We start from the raw sequence: 19784 nt of genomic DNA, 5'->3' as shown, positions 1-19784 counted from the left end.
ATTTCCTCCCAAATTCCCCTCTTTCTAAACCTCCGCCGTCTCTCTCTACTTTCTCTCTCCAAACCCTTGAATTTCTCGCTCTAAACCCGCCACAGAGGCTTAGGCAAGAACTGGCTAACTCTCAGGAAGCTCTGGAAGACACTGATTCCAGCAATCGAAGGGTGGTGTTCGCCCTTTATGATGCCCTAAGCTCCCACGACGTGGACACGGTTCACCAGATCGTCGCCCCCGACCTCGAGTGGTGGTTCCATGGTCCGCCGACCCACCAGTTCTTGATGCGCATCCTCACCGGCTCCCAAAAAGAACCCTTTCAGTTCGTCCCCCAGTCCATCGCCTCCTTCGGCCCCACCGTCCTCGTCGAGGGCTGCGACCGCGACTGCTCCATTTCCTGGGTCCACGCCTGGACTGTCGCCAATGGGGTAATCACCGGGGTCCGCGAGTACTTCAACACTTCCCTCACCGTCACGCGCCTCGGAAACCACACCCAGAACAACTCTCCCGCCGCCTCCGCTAAATCCTCGCCGTCCGGGTTTTCCTCCAAGTCGTCGTCGTCGTCGACATCCGAGATTACCTCGTTCCACTGCCCGTCCGTTTGGGAGAGCAGTGTCTCGGTCGGAAAGTCCGTGCCGGGTCTGGTCCTCGCAATCTAAAAGCCACAACAATAATCCCCTGCGGTCCTGTGCAGTGGAGTCTAATACTATTAAATAAGCGGGAGCTGAGGTGTCATAACCTCATTGGCTGTCCGGTACTCGTTATGGGCTGAACTGCTGAAGTCCTATCCTACTGTATTTCTTTCTCGCTTTTTCGTTTCTCTTCTTTTCTTGAAATTTCGTTTGTGTGTGGTGCTGGTGTTGGGTGTAACCATGGGGTCGAGGCTCTTTTGGTCTTATCCTGACGCGGCTGTAGCGGTGTTATGGTACTCTTTTATTTCAATAAAGACGTGTTTGCTTAATAATCCTTGGAGTTTTTTGGATTTTAATACTAATACTAAAATAATTAAGATAAAATAAAACGTGACAACAAGCATATAACAAGGCAGATTTGTCGTGGAGTACTAACCCAAATGACGTCGAACAGGTCAAATTCTTCGTAATTTTTTTTAATTTGAAAAAAATTATAATCGTGGTCTGTTATCAGTTATTTATTTATTTTTATTTTTAAATAAATATTATTGAAATAAAATGACAAAAATGACTGAGGTGGAGTAAAACCCAGTTCCTGGGAAGCTCAGTGTGACAGTGTTGCAGAGAATACTATGGTGCACCTCCAATTGACACCGGGCTTAGAAGTGATTTTTTATTAAATAAAACATTTATGACGTCACATGACAGATGGAAAATTGGAAATCCTTGGAAGTTGAGAGGGTCAAATATGAATGATAAGTGATTGCGTATGCGAGTAATAGTCAATATTTATCACTTCTTAATTTCCAAGTGGCGGCTTGGCTGGCGCTGGTTGTTGACTAAATGGCTAATTATTCTAAAATTAAGTGATAAAAGTTGAATTGAGTGGGAAATAGGACGGGAAAATTGTTATGGGTAGGGTCAGTTTGATAAACGTTCATTTGGCACGGTTTGAAAATTAAAAACATTTTGAAAACAAAATGACGAAGGACTCTCTTTATGAACTCTTTGTTATTTTATATTTAAAGTTAATTTTCGTGATACATTATAAAATATTGGGCAAAAAAACATACGGTTGCTGAAGTTCATAGAGAATTACTTTCGAGAGAGTTTGCTTAGCATTTTTCAACAATGAATATTTTTTTTATTATCATGTGTTGAGAGAAAACTGTACGTTGCAATATCCACCAAGTTGCAAGCAAGATTTTGTCGTATCAAGGGAAGCAATTTGTTTCACATGTGGAGAGAAATAGAACACAGTGAAAATCGAGAGATTTTTCCGTGGGCCAAGAACAAGGTTCAGTATAAGGTTCAGTATAGCAAATGTAATAATACAATTGATTCAAAACTTAAAAAAATAATTAAAAAATTCAACCAATTGTATAATAGCACTTGTTACTGAACTGCATTCCTAGTACAGTAAAAAAACTTCTCGTGAATATCCAATTGTACTCAAGATTTTTCGCCATCGAATGAAAATTTCATTTTATCAAATATCACAAGCCACGTGTATGGTTGATATGCTCGTCCACATGATCGTTCAGCAGATGCATGCACGGGGCATGGTATTTTCCAGATAGACGTTCCTCTTTAAGCAAAATGGGGATCCGAGGGGAAACGGACATGAAACATATCCGACCGTCGATCCCATCTTGTCGGAGTAAAATGGTTCAGATACCGAAAGAGAATCCGTCACACACACATGTAACTCGTGTTCTTTGTTTTGTGGGGCCAATTTTATCACGCCAGCAATTTGTGTCCATGGATTATTGTTCCCCAAACTTAATAATGATCGTTGATTGTGTCGTATTCGTGCTAATAGGCCACGGTTTGAACGCAACAATCCCTGCACCAGATTCGACCTCTCATAAACTTGTTAAACTTGTTACCCAACTGGAACGCAGCGGACTGAAGAAGAAGATCTTGATCACTAGGATAATGAATCCGTCACCTGCAGGCTGCAGTAGTCAATGATATCCTATATTCCAAAGTTTTTGACTATTAGATTTTAATTATTGTATCATTAAGTAGCAGTCTAACGGAATATATATTGCCCGAAACATACGAAAAATTCTCCAATTTTTAAACTAAACAACCTCAAATGTGACTAGATATTGCCCCAAACTAATAATAATAATAGGTAGGTAGTTTGATTAACTCATCATAATTTGTCATGAGGACAATATTGTCGTGTAATTTTAATCGTCACATCATAATCTGTCATGAAAAAATTTGATCATCACACGATAATATTATCCTCATCTTAATCATTGAAATTTTGTTATCTCCAATGTCACATCCTGGTCCGAGACGGATCACTTCCCGGGCCCGCTCCACCACCGTAGCACGATATTGTCCGCTTTGGGCTTACCATTCCCTCACAGTTTTGTTTTTGGGAACTCACGAGCAACTTCCCAGTGGGTTACCCATCATGGGATTGCTCTAGCCTCCTTCTCGCTTAACTTCGGAGTTCCTACGGAACCCGAAGCCAATGAGCTCCCAAAAGGCCTCGTGCTATGTAGGGATAGGAATATACATATAAGGATCACTCCCCTGGACGATGTGGGATGTCGCAATCCACCCCCCTTAGGGGCCCGACGTCCTCGTCAGCACACACGCGACCAGGGTTAGGCTCTGATACCAAATTGTCACATCCCGGCCCGGGACGGATCACTTCCCGGACCCGCTCCACCACCGTAGCACGATATTGTCCGCTTTGGGCTTACCATTCCCTCACGGTTTTGTTTTTGGGAACTCACGAGCAACTTCCCAGTGGGTCACCCATCATGGGATTGCTTTAGCCTCCTTCTCGCTTAACTTCGGAGTTCCTACGGAACCCGAAGCCAGTGAGCTCCCAAAATGCCTCATGCTAGGTAGGGATAGGAATATACATATAAGGATCACTCCCCTGGACGATGTGGGGTGTCACATCCAACATAATTTAACCACACATAGTAATTAATATAATGACGGAGATTGAGGAGCATTCTAAGAGCATCTTCAAAAAAGATGTCAAATCTTAGTAGTGGATGCCATTGTGCATATTTGACATAAAAAATCCTTCTAATCGAAGTGTTTATTTGCTGACTGGATTTGAAACCTTTGTAATTAGGAGTTAATTTGACATCAACATCAAATTTAATTTTTATAGTTTAATGGTAGATCTCATATTCCACTAACATTTCAACTAATAAAAATTTTGTTTCATGACCAAATATTGCCTCAAACCAATAATAATAATAGGTGGAAATTTTGATTAACACATCATAATCTGCCATGAGGACAATATCGTCATGCAATTTTAATCGTCACATCATAATCTGCCATGAAAAAATTTGATGATCACACAACGATATTATCCTCATCTTAATTATTGAAATTTTGTTATATCTAACATAATTTAATCACACATAGTAATTAATATATTATGACGGAGATTGAGGAGCATTCTAAGAACATCTTCAAATGAGATGTCAAATCTTAGGTGTAAATGTCACTATGCATATTTGTCATAAAAAAAATCCTTCTAATCCAAGTGTTTATTTGCTAATTGGATTTAAACCTTTGTGATTAGGAGTCAATTTGACATCAACGTCAAATTTATTTTTTATAGTTTAATGATAGGTTTCTTATTCCACTAATATTTCAACCAAAGAAAATTTTGTTTCAACAATTTGTTAAATGAAAAACAACTATTTAAAGCTCTTCAATAATAAGAAAATAATATTCGATAATTTGATTGAAGAAACACAAAACTTGACATATGACTTCAGACTACTACAACAACAATTGATTATAATTTAATTCTTATAATCTGACATAACTCTACCGTGACATCGTCATGAAGAAAGTTGAATGATTTACAAAATTATAATTTAACTAGGCTGCCCTCTGTGGTCATTGTCTCATTCAAACCCTCTGCAACTACTTTATGTGAAACTTGGGTTAAAAGATGACATCAACTCGGAAAGATGTCTCTTTTTCCTTGGTTTAGTCTTTTGATCGGCAGCTGCGATAAGTTGTTTGTCCGAACATGATATATCAAGACAAATTTATATAAATATACAAAGATATTAAGCCAAAATAGGGGGATGCACACATCATCACTTTTTTTATTTGTTTTTTATTTTTTTTTATTTTTCAGTTAAGATTTTACCGTAAAATTAGTTGTTAATATAGCGAGTAGATTAGTCTCTTATAAGTCCATAAAAGGTTTCTCATTTTTCTTGAAGTGGGATTCACTCTCAATACGCCAATTGTTAGTACAAGGAGTAGCCTAATCTCTTATAAGCACATCCAAGATCACTCATTTTCTCGATGTCGGACCTTTTTTCGATGTGAGATTCACTCGCAACACACCCTATCACGTATAAGAAATTTTCAAGCCTAACATGTGGACAACATAAATTGAGTAACATAGAGTACGTGCGGTCGTTGGGCTTCACGCATAGCACAACATGCTCTAATACTATGAAGAAGTTGTGGTTTTTCCATAAAATCAATTAACAATATGAGAAGCAACCAAATCTCTTATGAACAAATGCAAGATCCCTCCTTTTTCTTACGTGGGATTTACTCTCAACACTTTTGCATACTCCTATTAATTTTAGCTTTGAAATTAAATAAATTAAAAAAAGAACCAAAAGAAAAAAGTTATACGTAATTGTGCATAAAGAGAAAATGTCAGCGAAAATCATTCCGATTTTATTAAAGCATTCTATAAACAGTGAAGATTCTAAAGAACGGTAGCCCCCTATCCACAATATTTAATATATTTTCACAACAAAAATTCAACTTTTGTTCCCCTATTTTTTGAATAAAGAATATAGTTTTTAAGAACAAAATGATGCTCTTACATGAGGTATATTATTGAACAACCATTCCATTTGTGTGAATTTGGACATAGTTGAGCCCTTTTAGGCATCCAAATCCAACATTCGAAAGGATTTCGTAATAAAAAGAACATTCGAAAGGATCTTACGTGGAATTTATTCCAATCTCCTTACATAATATTCTTTGAATTGTCACTCTCAATCTTACCCCAAGTCTTATTATATCAATAATAAAAAAGGGAATAAGTAGTTGATCAACCCATCATATTCAGTACAACGTATGTTATGTAGACCAAGTTTTTAGACTAAATTTACAAATTAGGCTATGGGACACGAGTAGGAAATAAACATGGTTAATTTATATTAGATAAATCTAATTACCGACAACCGCATCATATGATATACAAAATTTAGTCTAAATAGTTTGTCTTGCTAGCATTACTCTTCAGTATATAGTAGAGAATGAGAATCAACCCAACAAAACATCATATTTAACCATCACGGGGTAGCTAGTAGTCGGGGACAAATTACAAACAAATATACCACACATTATGTTTTGGATTTGATTTCTGACGCTAGTGAATTATGCGATTATGGTCAAAATGAGGCTGAAATGCCTTTCTGAGTCTTTTAACTCTCAGAAAGGTAGACTAGCGTGGCAAAACCACTAGCTAGTCCCATTTTTAAGGAAAAAAATTTGGTAATTTCAACACGGTTTGAAAAAAAAAAAAAAAAAAAAAAAACAAAGACTTTTGTTTGGTTTCAGGTACGTACCACTCAACAATACATCTTTTATGCCGGATTTAACGGTTACAAAAATTCGTTAAATTTTTGTATGTAAAATTTAACAGTTGCTTTTCTAAAACTACATAGTGATATATATTATAAATAAATAAAGTGTAAATTACAAAAAATTATCTCAACTATTGGATCATTAACAGTTTCATACCTTGTCTTTAAAAAGTTTCAATGTCATACCTTCCGTCAGTTGATTGTCAGTTCCTCAGTTAAATGCTAACGTGGCATGAGGTGGCGTCCACTTTTTATTAAAAAATTAATAAATATTATAAAAAACTTAAAAAAAATCATTTCATATTTTTAAAATATTAAAATAATAATTAATTTAAAAAAAAAAAACAAACAAACCATCAGTTTCGTCTACCCCCTGTAGAAAAAGGTATGTAGGCTAAAAATTATATTTGTTATTGATACATGAATGTGGAAAATCCATCTGTAAGTTTACCAACCAATAAAAGGTCCACTCGGAAATTAGGGACACATAAAACATCCTTCAAAGTAACTGAGGAATTTAAAGGAAGAGTGCCGGTAAAAGTAATGGGAGCGGAAGCACCACTAGGCAAAGAAACAGGCAGCAAATGTGAAGGAGAACGATTAACCAAACATGAAGCGGAAGAAGTAATATGATCCGTAGCACCACTGTCAAGAATCCATTGACCATGACGAGAGGTGACAGGTAACAAACCTTGGACAAAATCAGTAGTGAGCACGGCATTGGCCTGAGGAGGGGTGGTGGTGTCACATAGAGCAGCTAGAACACGGGAGTGCTGCTCGGCAGAGAGGTCAGGCATGGCAAGCTGCAAGTCATGCAAAGTGGGCTGGGTCCCGTGCACTTGGTGGATCGTTGGAGTAGAAGAGGAGGCGGGGGCCTGGGTGCCTTGCACGTGATGGGCCTGGGTGAAATTATGGGGCCGGGAAGCAGAAAAACGTGGCTGCCGAGGAGGACTGGAAGGTGCATGGCTGCGGGAAGAACTGGAAGCAGTGGCACGGCGCGGTGGTCGCCACGGTTGGCCATGGAGGGGATGGCCAACGGGATAGCCATGAAGTTGATGGCAGGTGTCTCGGGTATGATAATCAAAATTGCAGTAGGTGTAGTGGAGGGGAGGACGAGCAGAGGAGGGACGGGACGGGCCACGAACAGCCATGGGAACGGCAGAGAAAGCTGCCGAAAAAAAAATTAGGGCTAGGGTTATAAACCTGCTCTGTATACCATGTAGAAAAAGGTATGTAGGCTAAAAATTATATTTGTTATTGATACATGAATGTGGAAAAATGGAAGAGAATGCTTATGGAAGAGAATGCAAATGGAAGAGAATGCTTAATTTTTCATTATCTTTCTCTACAAGATTACAAGGATATATATACATGATACAAATGTGTAGGTAGGACAAGGTAGCCGTCCTAGTTTGTAGGTAGGACAAGGTAGGACGGCTGTAGAGGACAAGGTAGCCGTCCTAGTGTGTAGGTAGGACAAGGTAGGACGGCTGTAGGACGGCTTATTCTTCCAATAATAATATTATATACAATTACACAAGGACTCCAACCATATTCCTTATTTGTCTAACACCCCCCAACTTCTTCTTCTCTTCTCCCCCCATCTTCAGCTTCTTCCCCTGACCCCCTACTTGCAACTCAGTTCGTCTTCCCCCCGCACCCGCACCCACCCTCTTCCCTCCTTTACACACCCCACTCCTTAAATCCACACCCATTCCTCCCATTTTCTCCGCGCCTAGGTTCTCCACCCGCAGAATCAGCTTGGCGAAGGGGGTTTCCTGATTCCACTTCACAAACCCGGCGATGGCGTTAAACAGGATCTAGGGTTTTTTTTTTTTCTTCTGGGTTGCAGGGGGAAGAAGATGAAGATGGGGAGAAGAGAGGAGGAGGAGGGGGGAAGACGAACTTATGGTTTTTTCTTCTTCTTTTTTCTGTGTTACAGGGGGTCGGGGGAAGAAGATGAAGATGGGGGACCCCGTCTCATGTTTATTAAAAAGTGGATCCCGTCTCATGCCACGTCAGCATTTAACTCTGGAACTGATAGAAGGTATGACATTGCAATAAATTCGAAGAAAAAGTATGACATTGAAACTTTTTAAAGACGAGATATGAAATCGTTAATGACCTAATAATTGAGGTAGTTTTTTTGTAATTTACCCATAAATAAAAGTTGTTTGGTTTGGGCTGTTTTATTTTTAGTGACTTTCCACCTGGAACCCACAAATTTTGTTTACGTAGGAAATGATGACTGTTTGAGGGGCCATGCAAATTGCATGGTGATAATCCGGTGCTCCTATTAGATAAAGACTACTTCCCACTTTTGCTGTTTACGCGATCGATCGTGGAAATTGACCGATAATTTATTTGAAAACACACAAAAATTATCATCTTAAATATATTTTATCGGACGGATCCCTTCGATCAAATCTACGAAACCCACCAATTCAAGTCTTTGGAATTTGATTTAACAATTAAAATTATTATAATTTTTAAAAATAGTCCATGTTTTTAGCTGTTGGATCAAATTTCAAGAACCCGAATTGATGAATTTAATGAATTTGATGAAAGGGATTCGGAGATAATCTATTTCCTCGTTTATCATATGATCACCATATATGCAATCTAATTGATCATATACCAATAATTAATCACTAGTTGGGTCCCGTCATTCCATTATTCTTTACAATTTTTCCACTATGTTTTGTTTTTTTCAATTATTTCGCTGCGCATTTTGTGGGGTATAAGAAATGGTCAATCACTAATTAATCTACTAATTGTACGTTATTAATTGTTGTGGACCTTTCTACTTTTGAGAACATAAGCAAACGCGTCACATACTATCAGTATCGATATTGATGAAAATATTAATACACAAAGTTGTGGAAATATTGAGAGATTTTGATAATTAGTTGTTTTCGATGTAAATGATAGAAATTTGTTAAAAAACTTGAACATTTAAAATGAAACTTTAGGGGCGTCATATAGTAGTTTGTCAACATTTAACTAATATGTCGAAAATATCGATTTTAGCCGAAATTTAAATGTTTATCTGATATTTTGTGAAGTTTACACTTCAACCCCTATTTCCCTAGAAATAGGTATCGAAGAAATTTCAATACACATTTTTCTTTACTTGTTCATGTAAAGTAGTTTATTAATTGAGTTTTGATTCAAGCGATAGTGAGGAAGGGGAGAACTGAACTCAAAACAATGGGTGCAACAATAAATACGCTTACTCAATTGAATTACAAACTCTTTTACTCTTTATACATTTGAGTTAAGGATAGATCTTAAGTTAATTTAATTGTGGAGTGTGTGTATGCCTCTTAATACATGTCTCCTTCATAACCTAATTTAACACGATGCTTCTCACGAGCTAGGATTCTACTAGTTAGATTACGAAGTTAACGTACAAGCTACTAAACTTGATAGGCTATATAAGTATATATCATGTATTCTACGCGTGAAAGTTTCAACGTACTACTTACAAGCTTCTTTTGCTCCATTTAATTTAAATATCATAGAAAGCGTAGATGAGATAAAAAAATAGGGTATAAAAATTATTTCCCTTAATATAAGCACTACGACATTTCTATCTTCAAAAAGGAAACTAGCTAGTGGTCGAAATGACTTATAGAGACATTTTAGTCTTCCTTTGACCAGCTTTGCGTGATACACCACGCAAGATGTGATGTGAAAATACGAGCTTGAAAGTCATGCTCAATTACTCAGTCAGCTCGTGTTGGTTACAAGCACTACGGCATTTACCAAATCTTTTGATTTGATTTGAATTTATTGAAGGCGGCAGGCAATTAGGCTTTAAATTTTATAGTTTTGACTGGTTTCACATTTTGCCAAAACCAAGTGGTTGATTATCCTTCAGATAAGCATTGGTTTTTAAATTAATCAAGAATATATAACCAAAAAGATAGAAGCTTAGTTACGTTTTTTCAAGAAGAATATAAGCAACTAAGTGTATCTTGATTCGGACATGGGGTTTTAGTCGTTTAGGATTAGGATTAGGATTAGGATGCAAATAAAATTGGAATGTTGGAATTAATTTAATTTTGTTGTATCATAGATTGGGCCTCAATGTTTGGGTCTCGTTACTTAACTTATGATGTATGTAAGAGGGGAGGAAACTCTTATTCTATAAAGAGAGATTATATTCACACACCCTAAATCACTTCTCCCACACCTTTTTAAAATTTTAATATTTTCTACACACCAGTAACACTTGATAGAAAAATATTAAAAAATAAAAAATGTGTGGGATAAGTAATTTGAAGTGTGTGAATATAATCTCCTTCTAAAAGGATCATTCACCTTCATTTTAAAGGAGGAAAACCTTAGCGTCTCTAACAACAAGCCTCAATGTACAATGTAACTCTCATTTTACATAGTAAAAACCGGATTTACATCAATATGGATGTAATCCCAACTTGAAGTGAACCACGATATATCGTTGTGTTCATGAGTATGTGTGATTTACAGTCTACATTGTTCCAAGATCGACCCGATTTTGTTCATTAACATTTAGCGCTGTCTGTGGAAGTCGATCCCATGACCACGTGGTTAAAAGCCAATTGTACATGCACTTTCACTATACATTTGCCCACAGTGGTCTTTTGCTAAATTGTCAAGTTAGGAACAGTGCAGCCAATAAGCTCGATCCAAATAGATGGGGGGAACTGCTATGGATGTCCAGATTTTGGAATGCAGTCAGTTTTCATGGATGGAATGGGGCGTTTTGGCGGATTCTCACCAAGGGCTATGATTTAGTTTTACCTGCATATACAAAACAAAAGGTTATTGAAAATGTCACCCTCTAATTCTATCCATATCAGATTATCGACAGGTTCACATCCTTGATGTCCAAAGCATGGCCAAGTCATTTCCTTGGGTCAAAAAAGAGATTTGACAACACTGTTTGTGGTCATTTTTCAAAATCGGAAGAGATTTTAAGTTTGAACAGCAATCTGCAATTATCAATTTAAATTGAGGTGGGTCTCAAAATGAGATTTTGAAATTGTATTAGTTTATATACTTCATTTATTAACATGTAATTTAAAAAAAAATTGAGGTTCCACCGTAAAACTGATTGACAATATAGTAAGTAACACAACATTTTATAAATACTTGCAATGTTTCTTTTTTCATCAAGATGAGACTCTTTTACCTTCACATTCTCACATGTCCCCTCACGTGTGACGAATTTTCAAGCCAAACAAGTGGACAACATGATTTGGGCAACGTGTAGCACGTGAGGCCGTTGGGCTTCACACGTGGGCCAACATGCTTTGATACCATGAAGAAAGTTGAGGTTCTACCATAAAATCAATTAGCAATATAGACATAAAATCAATTAGCAATATAGGGAATAGTACAACCTCTTATCAGCATTTGCAAGGTTTCTCCTTTCACTAATGTAGAACTCTTTTACCTTCACATCCTCACAAATCTTTCGTTAGATAAATAACGTTTATACGCAAGAATTGTTATGAGCTGGTGTATAATGCACACCTACACAATTTAGACTAGAGTGTGCTCAATTGGTTGTCGTTTTTGGATTTAGGAGAAGCTAAAGCTCTATGACGAGTGTTGTCATTTTTGTTCATGTGATGCAAATGTAACTTCAACGTTAACCAATAAACGAATCTCACACTCATCACGTCATCAATTTAAAAAATGATCAGACGGTCTAACAACCTGAAAGATACATTGATAGGGTTCATAACTTTATAACAAAATATGATCAAATAGAAAATCTCAATGACCCATTTTAAAAATTATCGCAAAACTTAAATGGTGTGAAATGTAGTTAGCGCTAAGAGTATAATAAAAAATTTGGACACGTGTTGTAAGTGAGGCCAGATTAGGATCATCAAAGCCCAAATATAGTTCATAAGAAGCCCAGAACTTTTATTTATGAAATTATTATTAGAAAAACAAAAAGGAAAAGGTCGGAAAAAATAATAATAATAATCAGACAACTCACCCAAAAAAAAAAAAAAAAAAAACATGCAAACACCAAACAATCTGCCAAATCTGAAAGTGTGTAGGAGTTTCAGATCCCCACCTATGAAATCGCGATAAGAAATCAAACCCATTAAACCCAAAAGAAAATTACTTACTTTGATTGATTTCATTGATGGGAAAGGCACTACCTTGGCCGACCCGGTTCCAAGATTTGACCCGAATTATCGCTGCCGACAAGCTCCCGCGGCCCAGGCGCGCAAAGCAAGTGTCCCAAGTTCGAATTTCGTCCCCGCAGCCGAAACCGGTCGACCCGAGGCGGGTGAAGCTGAGGATGGAGAGCTCCGAGGGGCAGAACCGGGTTCCTCTGGCCCGGGTGGTGTCGGACTGCGTGCGGCGGTGGTTTCAGGACACGCTCAAGGAGGCAAAGGCGGGGGATAGCTCCATGCAGGTGTTGGTGGGTCAGATGTATTGCAGCGGCTATGGTGTTCCCAAAGACCCCAAAAAGGTCCTTGCACTATCTTAATTTTTTTTGTCTGTTAAATTTGCAATTTTGTTCTACATTTTATAATTTAATTTCTTAAATTTACTGAATTTTTTTCTTAAATTTTAACTTAATCTTTAATGTGGGCACTGGAAAAACTGTCAGTTAGGATTGAGTTAACTGTCAAAAACCGGGAAATGACATTATAGGATTCATACAGTTGATCCTATTTAGTGGGAAAAAGTTTTGTTGTTGTACTGTTGCCTCAGTTCACGAAACTCCAAATCAGAAATGTATGGTTCGGTTATTCCCTGGTGTCATTGGCATTGCTATGAATGACGAAAGGATTCATGAATGTGTTCTTCGTGCCTCGTTAGGACGCGAACGCTGGCTTGTTTTCGCCTTCTGTTTTTGTGTCAAAAGAGACTGGTTAATCTTGCAGTTGTTTCCGCTGTCTGAACTTGTGAGTTGTGCACGTAATCAGGGACATGCTTGGATGAATAAAGCTTCGAAAAGTAGAGCTTCGGTTTGGAAAGTGAGCGATAAGCCTCCAGGTACCATCTCTCCCCCGTCTGTCTTTCAGTGTTTGGACACCGTTTTGGTAGTGACCTTATATGTTGTAATTGTTTCCGTGGTGGTCTCGATTAGGTTACAACGCAAGTGATTCTAACTCGGATGAATTGCAAGACGACACGAAGTAAGGCCAAATGTTCTTTCTCAATTTTGAGTTCACTTCTGGGTTTGATTAATTTTCTTCCATTCCCACTGTTATTGGAGACACTTTGCAGTTTAGTTTTCGATGCGATCTTCTTGCATTGCTTAGTAATGGAAGGGTTCGTATTTACTGTCTCTTCGTTCTCTACCGAGCTTCAGAACCTTCCTCTGCTCTTTAATTCTGTTTTTGTTCTTTGAGATAAGTTTTGATAGTTGATGACTGTTTTACCTGTCTTGGATTAACATATGAGCTTAGTGTTTATAACAGCAAGCTAAAACAAATGAGTGTTTACTTTCTAATTCACCATCGACTAAGTTATGAGCTAAAACAAATGAACTCTTATCAACCATCTTCGCCAAGCGTGGGTCGCCAATGGAGGGCTCATCTCCCAGTCCGGTTTGTTCTTAACATTGGCGACCCACGCTTTCTGATGTTTTTCTAGAGTACTGCATATAGCTAATAGAGAATAGCACTAACATTACAAAAGAAACAATGTTTGTACATCCGAGGGACAGATACATCTCGATTGTACATCATTTGCCTTCACGCCGATCCCTTCTCCAATCCCATGGCTTCTCAGGGTTTGATGAAGCCCACAACCCAACTCGCTTCGCCCGAGCCTTTTCTTCCCACTATTATGATTGATACATGTGAAAATCAAATGTAGATACATAAGTCGAAATGTTGAAAATAATTAACTTTCAAACTTGCTAGAATTGTGCTGTTTTACTCTGTACTAATTACACTTCATCAAATAATATACATAATTAGCAGTATGATTTTACTCACTGTTGCAAATTCTGGGCGTTGGTCGTAGGCTTTGTAATGCCATGCACACCCCTTCTTGAGCATTACTTCCTGGATGAGATTGTAAACGGATATCAAGACTTATTGGTATTACATACAAGACAGATATTAACGTTGGCTGCCATATAATACCTGTACAAATATGTCGTTGCAGTATACGTCACCTACACAGCGCCCGTAACGATCTTCCCCATAGATAAGAACCCTCAAACGTTTGCCCTGAATAAGCTTAACCAGCTCCTGTTTGGCCTCTTCTCCATAGGGCATTTCACCCTCGGGTGCATCTATACCCCTGTTTTCTCCTAGAATCGATTAACTTTCACAGGTAGAATATATGTTGCAGCTAGTAGAAATCATAAAAGCAGATGATTTTACCTCAGACGGATCCTATACTTTCGGGCAAGGATCTCCTCGTTTTGAATATTCAGTACCCTGAATGGAGAGGAAAAACGCAATTAGAAACCTTTTCTGTGTTCACAATGATTAATCATCCAGAATTTATGCAAGTGGCATATGAATATCCAACCCGTATCCAGCATCTTTGATTTTCTGATTAAGTGCATCTGCCTTTGTATAGTCCCTCACGGCGCGAGCTTTCGATCTTTGAATGGCAGCTCTTTGCACATCGATCGGAACAAAGGACGACTCCCTGGGATCCTCTGTGCTGACGTAGACTGTCATCGAATCGCCATCTTGAATCGCTTTTCCATCAACCTGGTTTTATCCAAAATGATTCACCTATCAAAACTCAGAACGAGTTTGCAGGCACTTGGCAGTGGTGAAAACTGAAAAGAAGTACTTTGAGAGCAAAAAGTTTGTATTACCGGCAGCGTCCGGAACTCGTACTTTACTCCTTGAGGCAACGAAGTTGGGACCTCAGCAGAAAGACTGACCAGAGTATGTGGAAGAGGAAGGCCGTAGAAAGCCAATAAACCCTAAAGACAAACAATCACAGAAGAATTTATACGTTACTATATTTCATCACAGTTGTGAGAAACATGTAACAGTCGGAATTTTGTGGCAATGTACCTCAACATCCGGCCTTTGGTGTTGTTTCAGGGTTTGTATAACAAGCCTAGCCGCTTCTTCGGGTGTTCTTGGTGGCGGTTTGGCTTCCCTCCATGCGACAACTAGTTTTCTATACCTTTACACAGTTAGGAAATTTGAACAAAATCAAGTTCAGTAAACTATGGATATAATTTCTCCAATGTCTAGACCTTTTTTCCCCTTAATGAGATTACACTGCTAATCAATTGCTAATTACCAGTTAGCTTGAGCCTTCCTGGACGAGACCACATGCTGAGCGAGCCCTTCTGGGACCTTAAAAATCGCAATCATACAAAATTGAGAAGAAAAAAGAAGTTGACTTTAAGAGAATGCGATCAAAATTAACAAAACCCAGAAAGGTAAACACCCAAAATCATCATCCATTTACTCAGATTAAGCTTTTACCTTAAAAAAAGGTGATTAAATGGTTCAATTAGTGGTAGAAAGGTTACCTGAGAGGTGATCTCGAAGTTGTAGAGGTCTTGGGCAAGAGCCGAAACGCCGACAGTGGCGGCGGACACGCCGTGAGGGCCAAGTGATTCAGAGTAGTCCCCTCCGGTGGTGGTGGGTTTGCACCATTGCCCCAACAGGAACCTTATGAAGCTTCCCAACAACCCCATTTCTCAATACTCCCAGCAGTCTGAGCCTCCAGAGACTCAGAGTTGCAAGAGAATTTGACCCAGAAGCTGAAGAAGGAAGAAAAGCGAAAGACTTTTGAGGGTGATAAAAAAAAGGAGATTATAAATAATTGGGTTCTGGTTGAATTTTGGTAAAGCAAAACAGTAAATTGCAATGAAAAGGGAGAGAGGAAGCAACCAAGCATTGAATAGATGGACACGTGGCGTGTTGGAGTTTTATCATTTTTTTTTTTTTTTTTTTTTGGATTTATCAGTTTTATAGGTAACTCAAATCGGTGTTTTTTTTAGAAGAAATTGTAGTAATGGTTAATCAATTTTAACTAAATTGGAGCAGTGATGGTCTTTTAACTATGATCATTTTTGTCACTCCATCAAACTTTCGTCAAAATGAGTCACGTACCATTCACGTGAAACTAAATCAATAGGCAAATATGAAAAATAAAAATTAGAAAATTTTAGCAGTGGTTCCTCAATTTTAACCCAATTGTACTAATGGTCTTTCCACCATGACTCACTTTGACGAGAGTTTAGACAAAGTTTGCTAAAATGACTATAACTACACATTTTAATGAGTTAAATGATCAATATTTACAAATTTTATTTGAGAGACCAACGTTCCAATTGGGTTAAAATTAATAGACGATTGCTACAATTTTCTCTTTTTCTTAACCAAATTGGTTAAATCTAAAACTGTTTGCAATTCAAAGCAAAGAGGTGTGTAATTTGGCAACGCCATAAATGATAAAATCAGGCAGGCACATGAGAGAGAGAGTTGTGTTAAGAAATGGCCGTCCAAATGTGAATGTGTTGAAACGATACCAGTTGATTGCATTTGTGAAGTTTTTTAGTTTCGAGCTCACACGGTGACATATGATTTAAGCTTTGCATTTTACACTATCAGACACCATTTGGGGAAGAAGAAGAAGAAGTGGATCCATTCCTTTGGTGCGAGCAGCTATGTCACAATAACATATCCGCTCAAGACACGCAAAGAGAATTTTTGAGTTTGGGCTGATTGTGTTTACAACGAGCAAGAGATGATATGCACGAGTTTTATAGACACAAATAAATATGCTCGGATAGCGTAGTATACTAACACGTATTGTTTCCCATCAAAATTGAATGGGAAATGTGAGTAAGATCCATCTCAAATGACTGAAAATTGTTTACTTTTTATTTTTATTGAAACTAATGGAGCCAATTTTTCGTTCTTCTTAGGTTGTGGAATTGAAGGTGGGATTGTACTGTGAATAATGCATCAAGAAAGTCTTGAAGGCCATCAAGAAGATTGAAGGTAATTCATTTTACTTTCATCCTTTAAACTACGGAGAAAGATTCTCTTCCTTTTTAATCTCTTTTCTCTTCTCTCACTTCCTATTTGAACGGTTACGGTTAAATCACGTCAATATCTTATATTGATTTTTTTTATAAAGACAATAAAACAAAAAACAATGTGCGAGAGGAGAGAAGAGAAGTGAATGAGAAAAAGAAAGAAGAGAATCTTACTCCTTAAACTACGCAAATAATGTACGAACGGTTAATGAAGACTCGATCTTCAACGAGAGTTAGTTCAGTTGGTAAGAACGTGTTTGTAGTTAACTCCCAATGACAATTCGGTACCCACTACCAGCAGTTTTCATTGGTGCGCGAGTTGTAAATCCTACATAAATTCATTCTAACGGTAGCTGGCAATTATATCCTATGCGTAAGTCTTTTATGCTTAAAGTTGTGAGTAGTACCCTAACTCGGGTGAGAGTAGTCAATCCCTTCTGAACTCTTCACACAACCTTCATTTTTGTAATTTAGTTTCTGTTAAAATAGAAATGATCACTTTCGACGAGAATGAAACTTAAAATCTCTAACAAGTGAAGAAAAATACCGTAACAAAATTAGTTGCTAACTTTGCTTAACAAAATAATCAAATTTATGTCGCAAATTAGATTTACTTTATTGATCAAAGCAAGTACGAACGGTAGAACACAGTTACATGGAATAAACACTGAAGGCTAGATACATGCTTATCTACAAAGAAACACTACTTCAAACTCGGTCATCCAGCGCCGCCCGGCTCGGTCTACCTCGGCTGCTGAATCGCCCTGGGACTCACTTTCACGTTCACAATCTTCGGCGCCTTTTCGATGTACCTCGGCGCCTCCGCCACGGGTCGGCCCTTCCGCCATTTCAGCAATCCCAACGAAACCAGCTCTTTGTTCAAGTCCTTCTCTTCCTCCTCCGCCGCTGCACACCACAAACATTTCAAAATTAGCGACTCAGATCGTAAACTCGAGCGAGTTGACTCAGATTCAAAGGGAAAAGACTCGTTGGGGACTGCTTCTGCAGAAAGAACTTCCGCTGCTTTTGCTAGAAGTGCTTTTGTTAGAAAAATATTGACATTGATGTTAAAATTTCCACGAAAAACACTTGGATTGCTTACTAGGAAAGCACAAGTGCTTCTCTAAAAAGTGTTTCTGCGATCTAGAAGCACTTATAGTTAGAAATGCTTACTCTGAGTGTTGGGGGAGTAATGGATGTTCTCAACGTCGTCGAAGAGGGCATCGACATCGGAGAGGAGGGCAGGATCGTGAATATCGGAAAATGAGGGGTCGTTTTGGGGATCTTGGAAGCGCTCCTGGAGCCAGTAGTCTTGGAACCAAGGGGAGGACTGGACCAGGGCCCACCACTCGGCGGAGAAGTCCTCCACCGTCCGATATGCCAGCGGCACGAACATCGGAGCGTTGGGATTCAGATTCGAAGACATCGTCGTGGTCCTGGAAATGACGTCCATCGCCGGTCTGGTAGTTGCTTGATGCTGTAAATCTCGAAACGACGTCGCAACCAAGAGGGCGAGGGTGAGAGAACGCCTGCAGAAGTAGAAGGGTTGAAGGTGATGAATCAGCGGATAAGGATAAGAGTGGAAAATAACTTAAATAGCCAAATTAATGAGGAAGGGAAATGCAGACGATTAATTATTATTATTATTTTTTTTTTGGGATAAATAATAATAAATTAATTAATTGAAAGGCCGCAGAAAAGAGTGGTCGGTCACTGACATTTTGGTGTTAATGGCGACAAAAATTATAAAATTGGCCCACAATTTTACTTCCCTATCCAAAACCGCTAACTTTGCCCACAGGCTTAGAAATTCCTATTTTTTTTTTTTTTGAGATATGGCTCGAGATTCTGGCCCATTGTTTTTTTGTTTATTTTATGCCACGTGGAAGCCACGTCGGTCTTAGGAGAGAACCCTATAATGAATCCTTCATGTCATGATTCTTAACCGTTTGATACTTATTTGTAGTCATTGTGTTTTTAGCTAAAGATTCGAGCCATGATCCCGATTCATTCTAAAAAAATTCTCCAATTTGATTCTAATATCAACCATAATAAATCATCAAAAGGAAAAATGTGTATGACCGGTTGAAATTCTGTCCCGAGTCAATGATATAATGTGATATGTAATGTTCTCTTCATATTGCATTTTATCCTTACATGACATCTTATTGTTGTCACGGGTCGTCACAATGGTAGCATATTTGTGCTATGTAAGTTGTTTTTCAAACTGTGGTCGCTAAATCTTGTGCCGGGAGGGCACGAGCATTGTGGAATGTTAAAAAAAATGAGCTCAAACTGTAGAGAGGGAAATATAGAAGAAGGCATAGTGTGTATTTTTTGTTGGGGATTTTCCGGAAAAATTCGTCGCGTATTCCTCCGATTCCTTATGAAAGACATTCAGTCCATCAGAAAAGAAATTACATATAGTGTTTATGCTCGTTGTGTCCGATATACAATCAACCAACATTTATTAAATTTGAACAAGAGTTAGAAGAAGTGGTTTGATCCTCTTATTTTTATTTCTTGAACCGAGAGATC

The 19784-nt window shown here is 38.3% G+C and overlaps 4 protein-coding genes across 4 annotated transcripts; 2 read left to right on the top strand and 2 right to left on the bottom strand.

The window, feature by feature from the left end:
• Positions 1-955, top strand: LOC137734758 (wound-induced protein 1-like). The gene has a single exon (XM_068474040.1). The coding sequence runs from the start codon at positions 276-278 to the stop codon at positions 648-650; it is 375 nt and encodes a 124-aa protein (XP_068330141.1). The 5' UTR covers positions 1-275; the 3' UTR covers positions 651-955.
• An 11295-nt stretch (positions 956-12250) lies between these two features.
• On the top strand, positions 12251-13723 carry LOC137733836 (uncharacterized). The gene is made up of 3 exons (XM_068473029.1): positions 12251-12731; positions 13192-13261; positions 13356-13723. Exons 1-3 carry the CDS (start codon positions 12399-12401, stop codon positions 13406-13408), a joined length of 456 nt encoding a protein of 151 aa, XP_068329130.1. The 5' UTR covers positions 12251-12398; the 3' UTR covers positions 13409-13723.
• A 152-nt stretch (positions 13724-13875) lies between these two features.
• Positions 13876-16021, bottom strand: LOC137733835 (staphylococcal-like nuclease CAN2). Its single transcript, XM_068473027.1, has 9 exons — positions 15729-16021; positions 15494-15549; positions 15259-15373; positions 15054-15164; positions 14756-14943; positions 14605-14661; positions 14362-14521; positions 14212-14280; positions 13876-14054 (listed from the first exon to the last, which is right to left on the bottom strand). Exons 1-9 carry the CDS (start codon positions 15894-15896, stop codon positions 13956-13958), a joined length of 1023 nt encoding a protein of 340 aa, XP_068329128.1. The 5' UTR covers positions 15897-16021; the 3' UTR covers positions 13876-13955.
• Positions 16022-17837: 1816 nt separating this feature from the next.
• On the bottom strand, positions 17838-18829 carry LOC137735311 (protein EARLY RESPONSIVE TO DEHYDRATION 15-like). The gene is made up of 2 exons (XM_068474725.1): positions 18420-18829; positions 17838-18152 (listed from the first exon to the last, which is right to left on the bottom strand). Exons 1-2 carry the CDS (start codon positions 18697-18699, stop codon positions 17989-17991), a joined length of 444 nt encoding a protein of 147 aa, XP_068330826.1. The 5' UTR covers positions 18700-18829; the 3' UTR covers positions 17838-17988.
• Positions 18830-19784: the final 955 nt, after the last annotated feature.

Source organism: Pyrus communis, chromosome 5, assembly GCF_963583255.1.
Source record: "Pyrus communis chromosome 5, drPyrComm1.1, whole genome shotgun sequence".
Taxonomy (NCBI): Eukaryota; Viridiplantae; Streptophyta; class Magnoliopsida; order Rosales; family Rosaceae; genus Pyrus; species Pyrus communis.
This window is presented reverse-complemented; position numbering and strand designations above follow the sequence as displayed.

What these genes read in the sequence shown, in the direction of transcription:
- LOC137734758 (XM_068474040.1), top strand. Translation starts at nt 276, where the DNA reads ATGCGCATCCTCACCGGCTCCCAAAAAGAACCCTTTCAGTTCGTCCCC.
- LOC137733836 (XM_068473029.1), top strand. Translation starts at nt 12,399, where the DNA reads ATGGGAAAGGCACTACCTTGGCCGACCCGGTTCCAAGATTTGACCCGA. An exon ending in TTCCCAAAGACCCCAAAAAG is followed by an intron (nt 12,732 to 13,191) that starts GTCCTTGCACTA and finishes GCACGTAATCAG; the next exon opens with GGACATGCTTGGATGAATAA. An exon ending in AGTGAGCGATAAGCCTCCAG is followed by an intron (nt 13,262 to 13,355) that starts GTACCATCTCTC and finishes GGTCTCGATTAG; the next exon opens with GTTACAACGCAAGTGATTCT.
- LOC137733835 (XM_068473027.1), bottom strand. Translation starts at nt 15,896, where the DNA reads ATGGGGTTGTTGGGAAGCTTCATAAGGTTCCTGTTGGGGCAATGGTGC. An exon ending in ACGAGTTCCGGACGCTGCCG is followed by an intron (nt 14,944 to 15,053) that starts GTAATACAAACT and finishes GGATAAAACCAG; the next exon opens with GTTGATGGAAAAGCGATTCA. An exon ending in AACGCCCAGAATTTGCAACA is followed by an intron (nt 14,055 to 14,211) that starts GTGAGTAAAATC and finishes CAATCATAATAG; the next exon opens with TGGGAAGAAAAGGCTCGGGC.
- LOC137735311 (XM_068474725.1), bottom strand. Translation starts at nt 18,699, where the DNA reads ATGGACGTCATTTCCAGGACCACGACGATGTCTTCGAATCTGAATCCC. An exon ending in TTACTCCCCCAACACTCAGA is followed by an intron (nt 18,153 to 18,419) that starts GTAAGCATTTCT and finishes TGTGGTGTGCAG; the next exon opens with CGGCGGAGGAGGAAGAGAAG.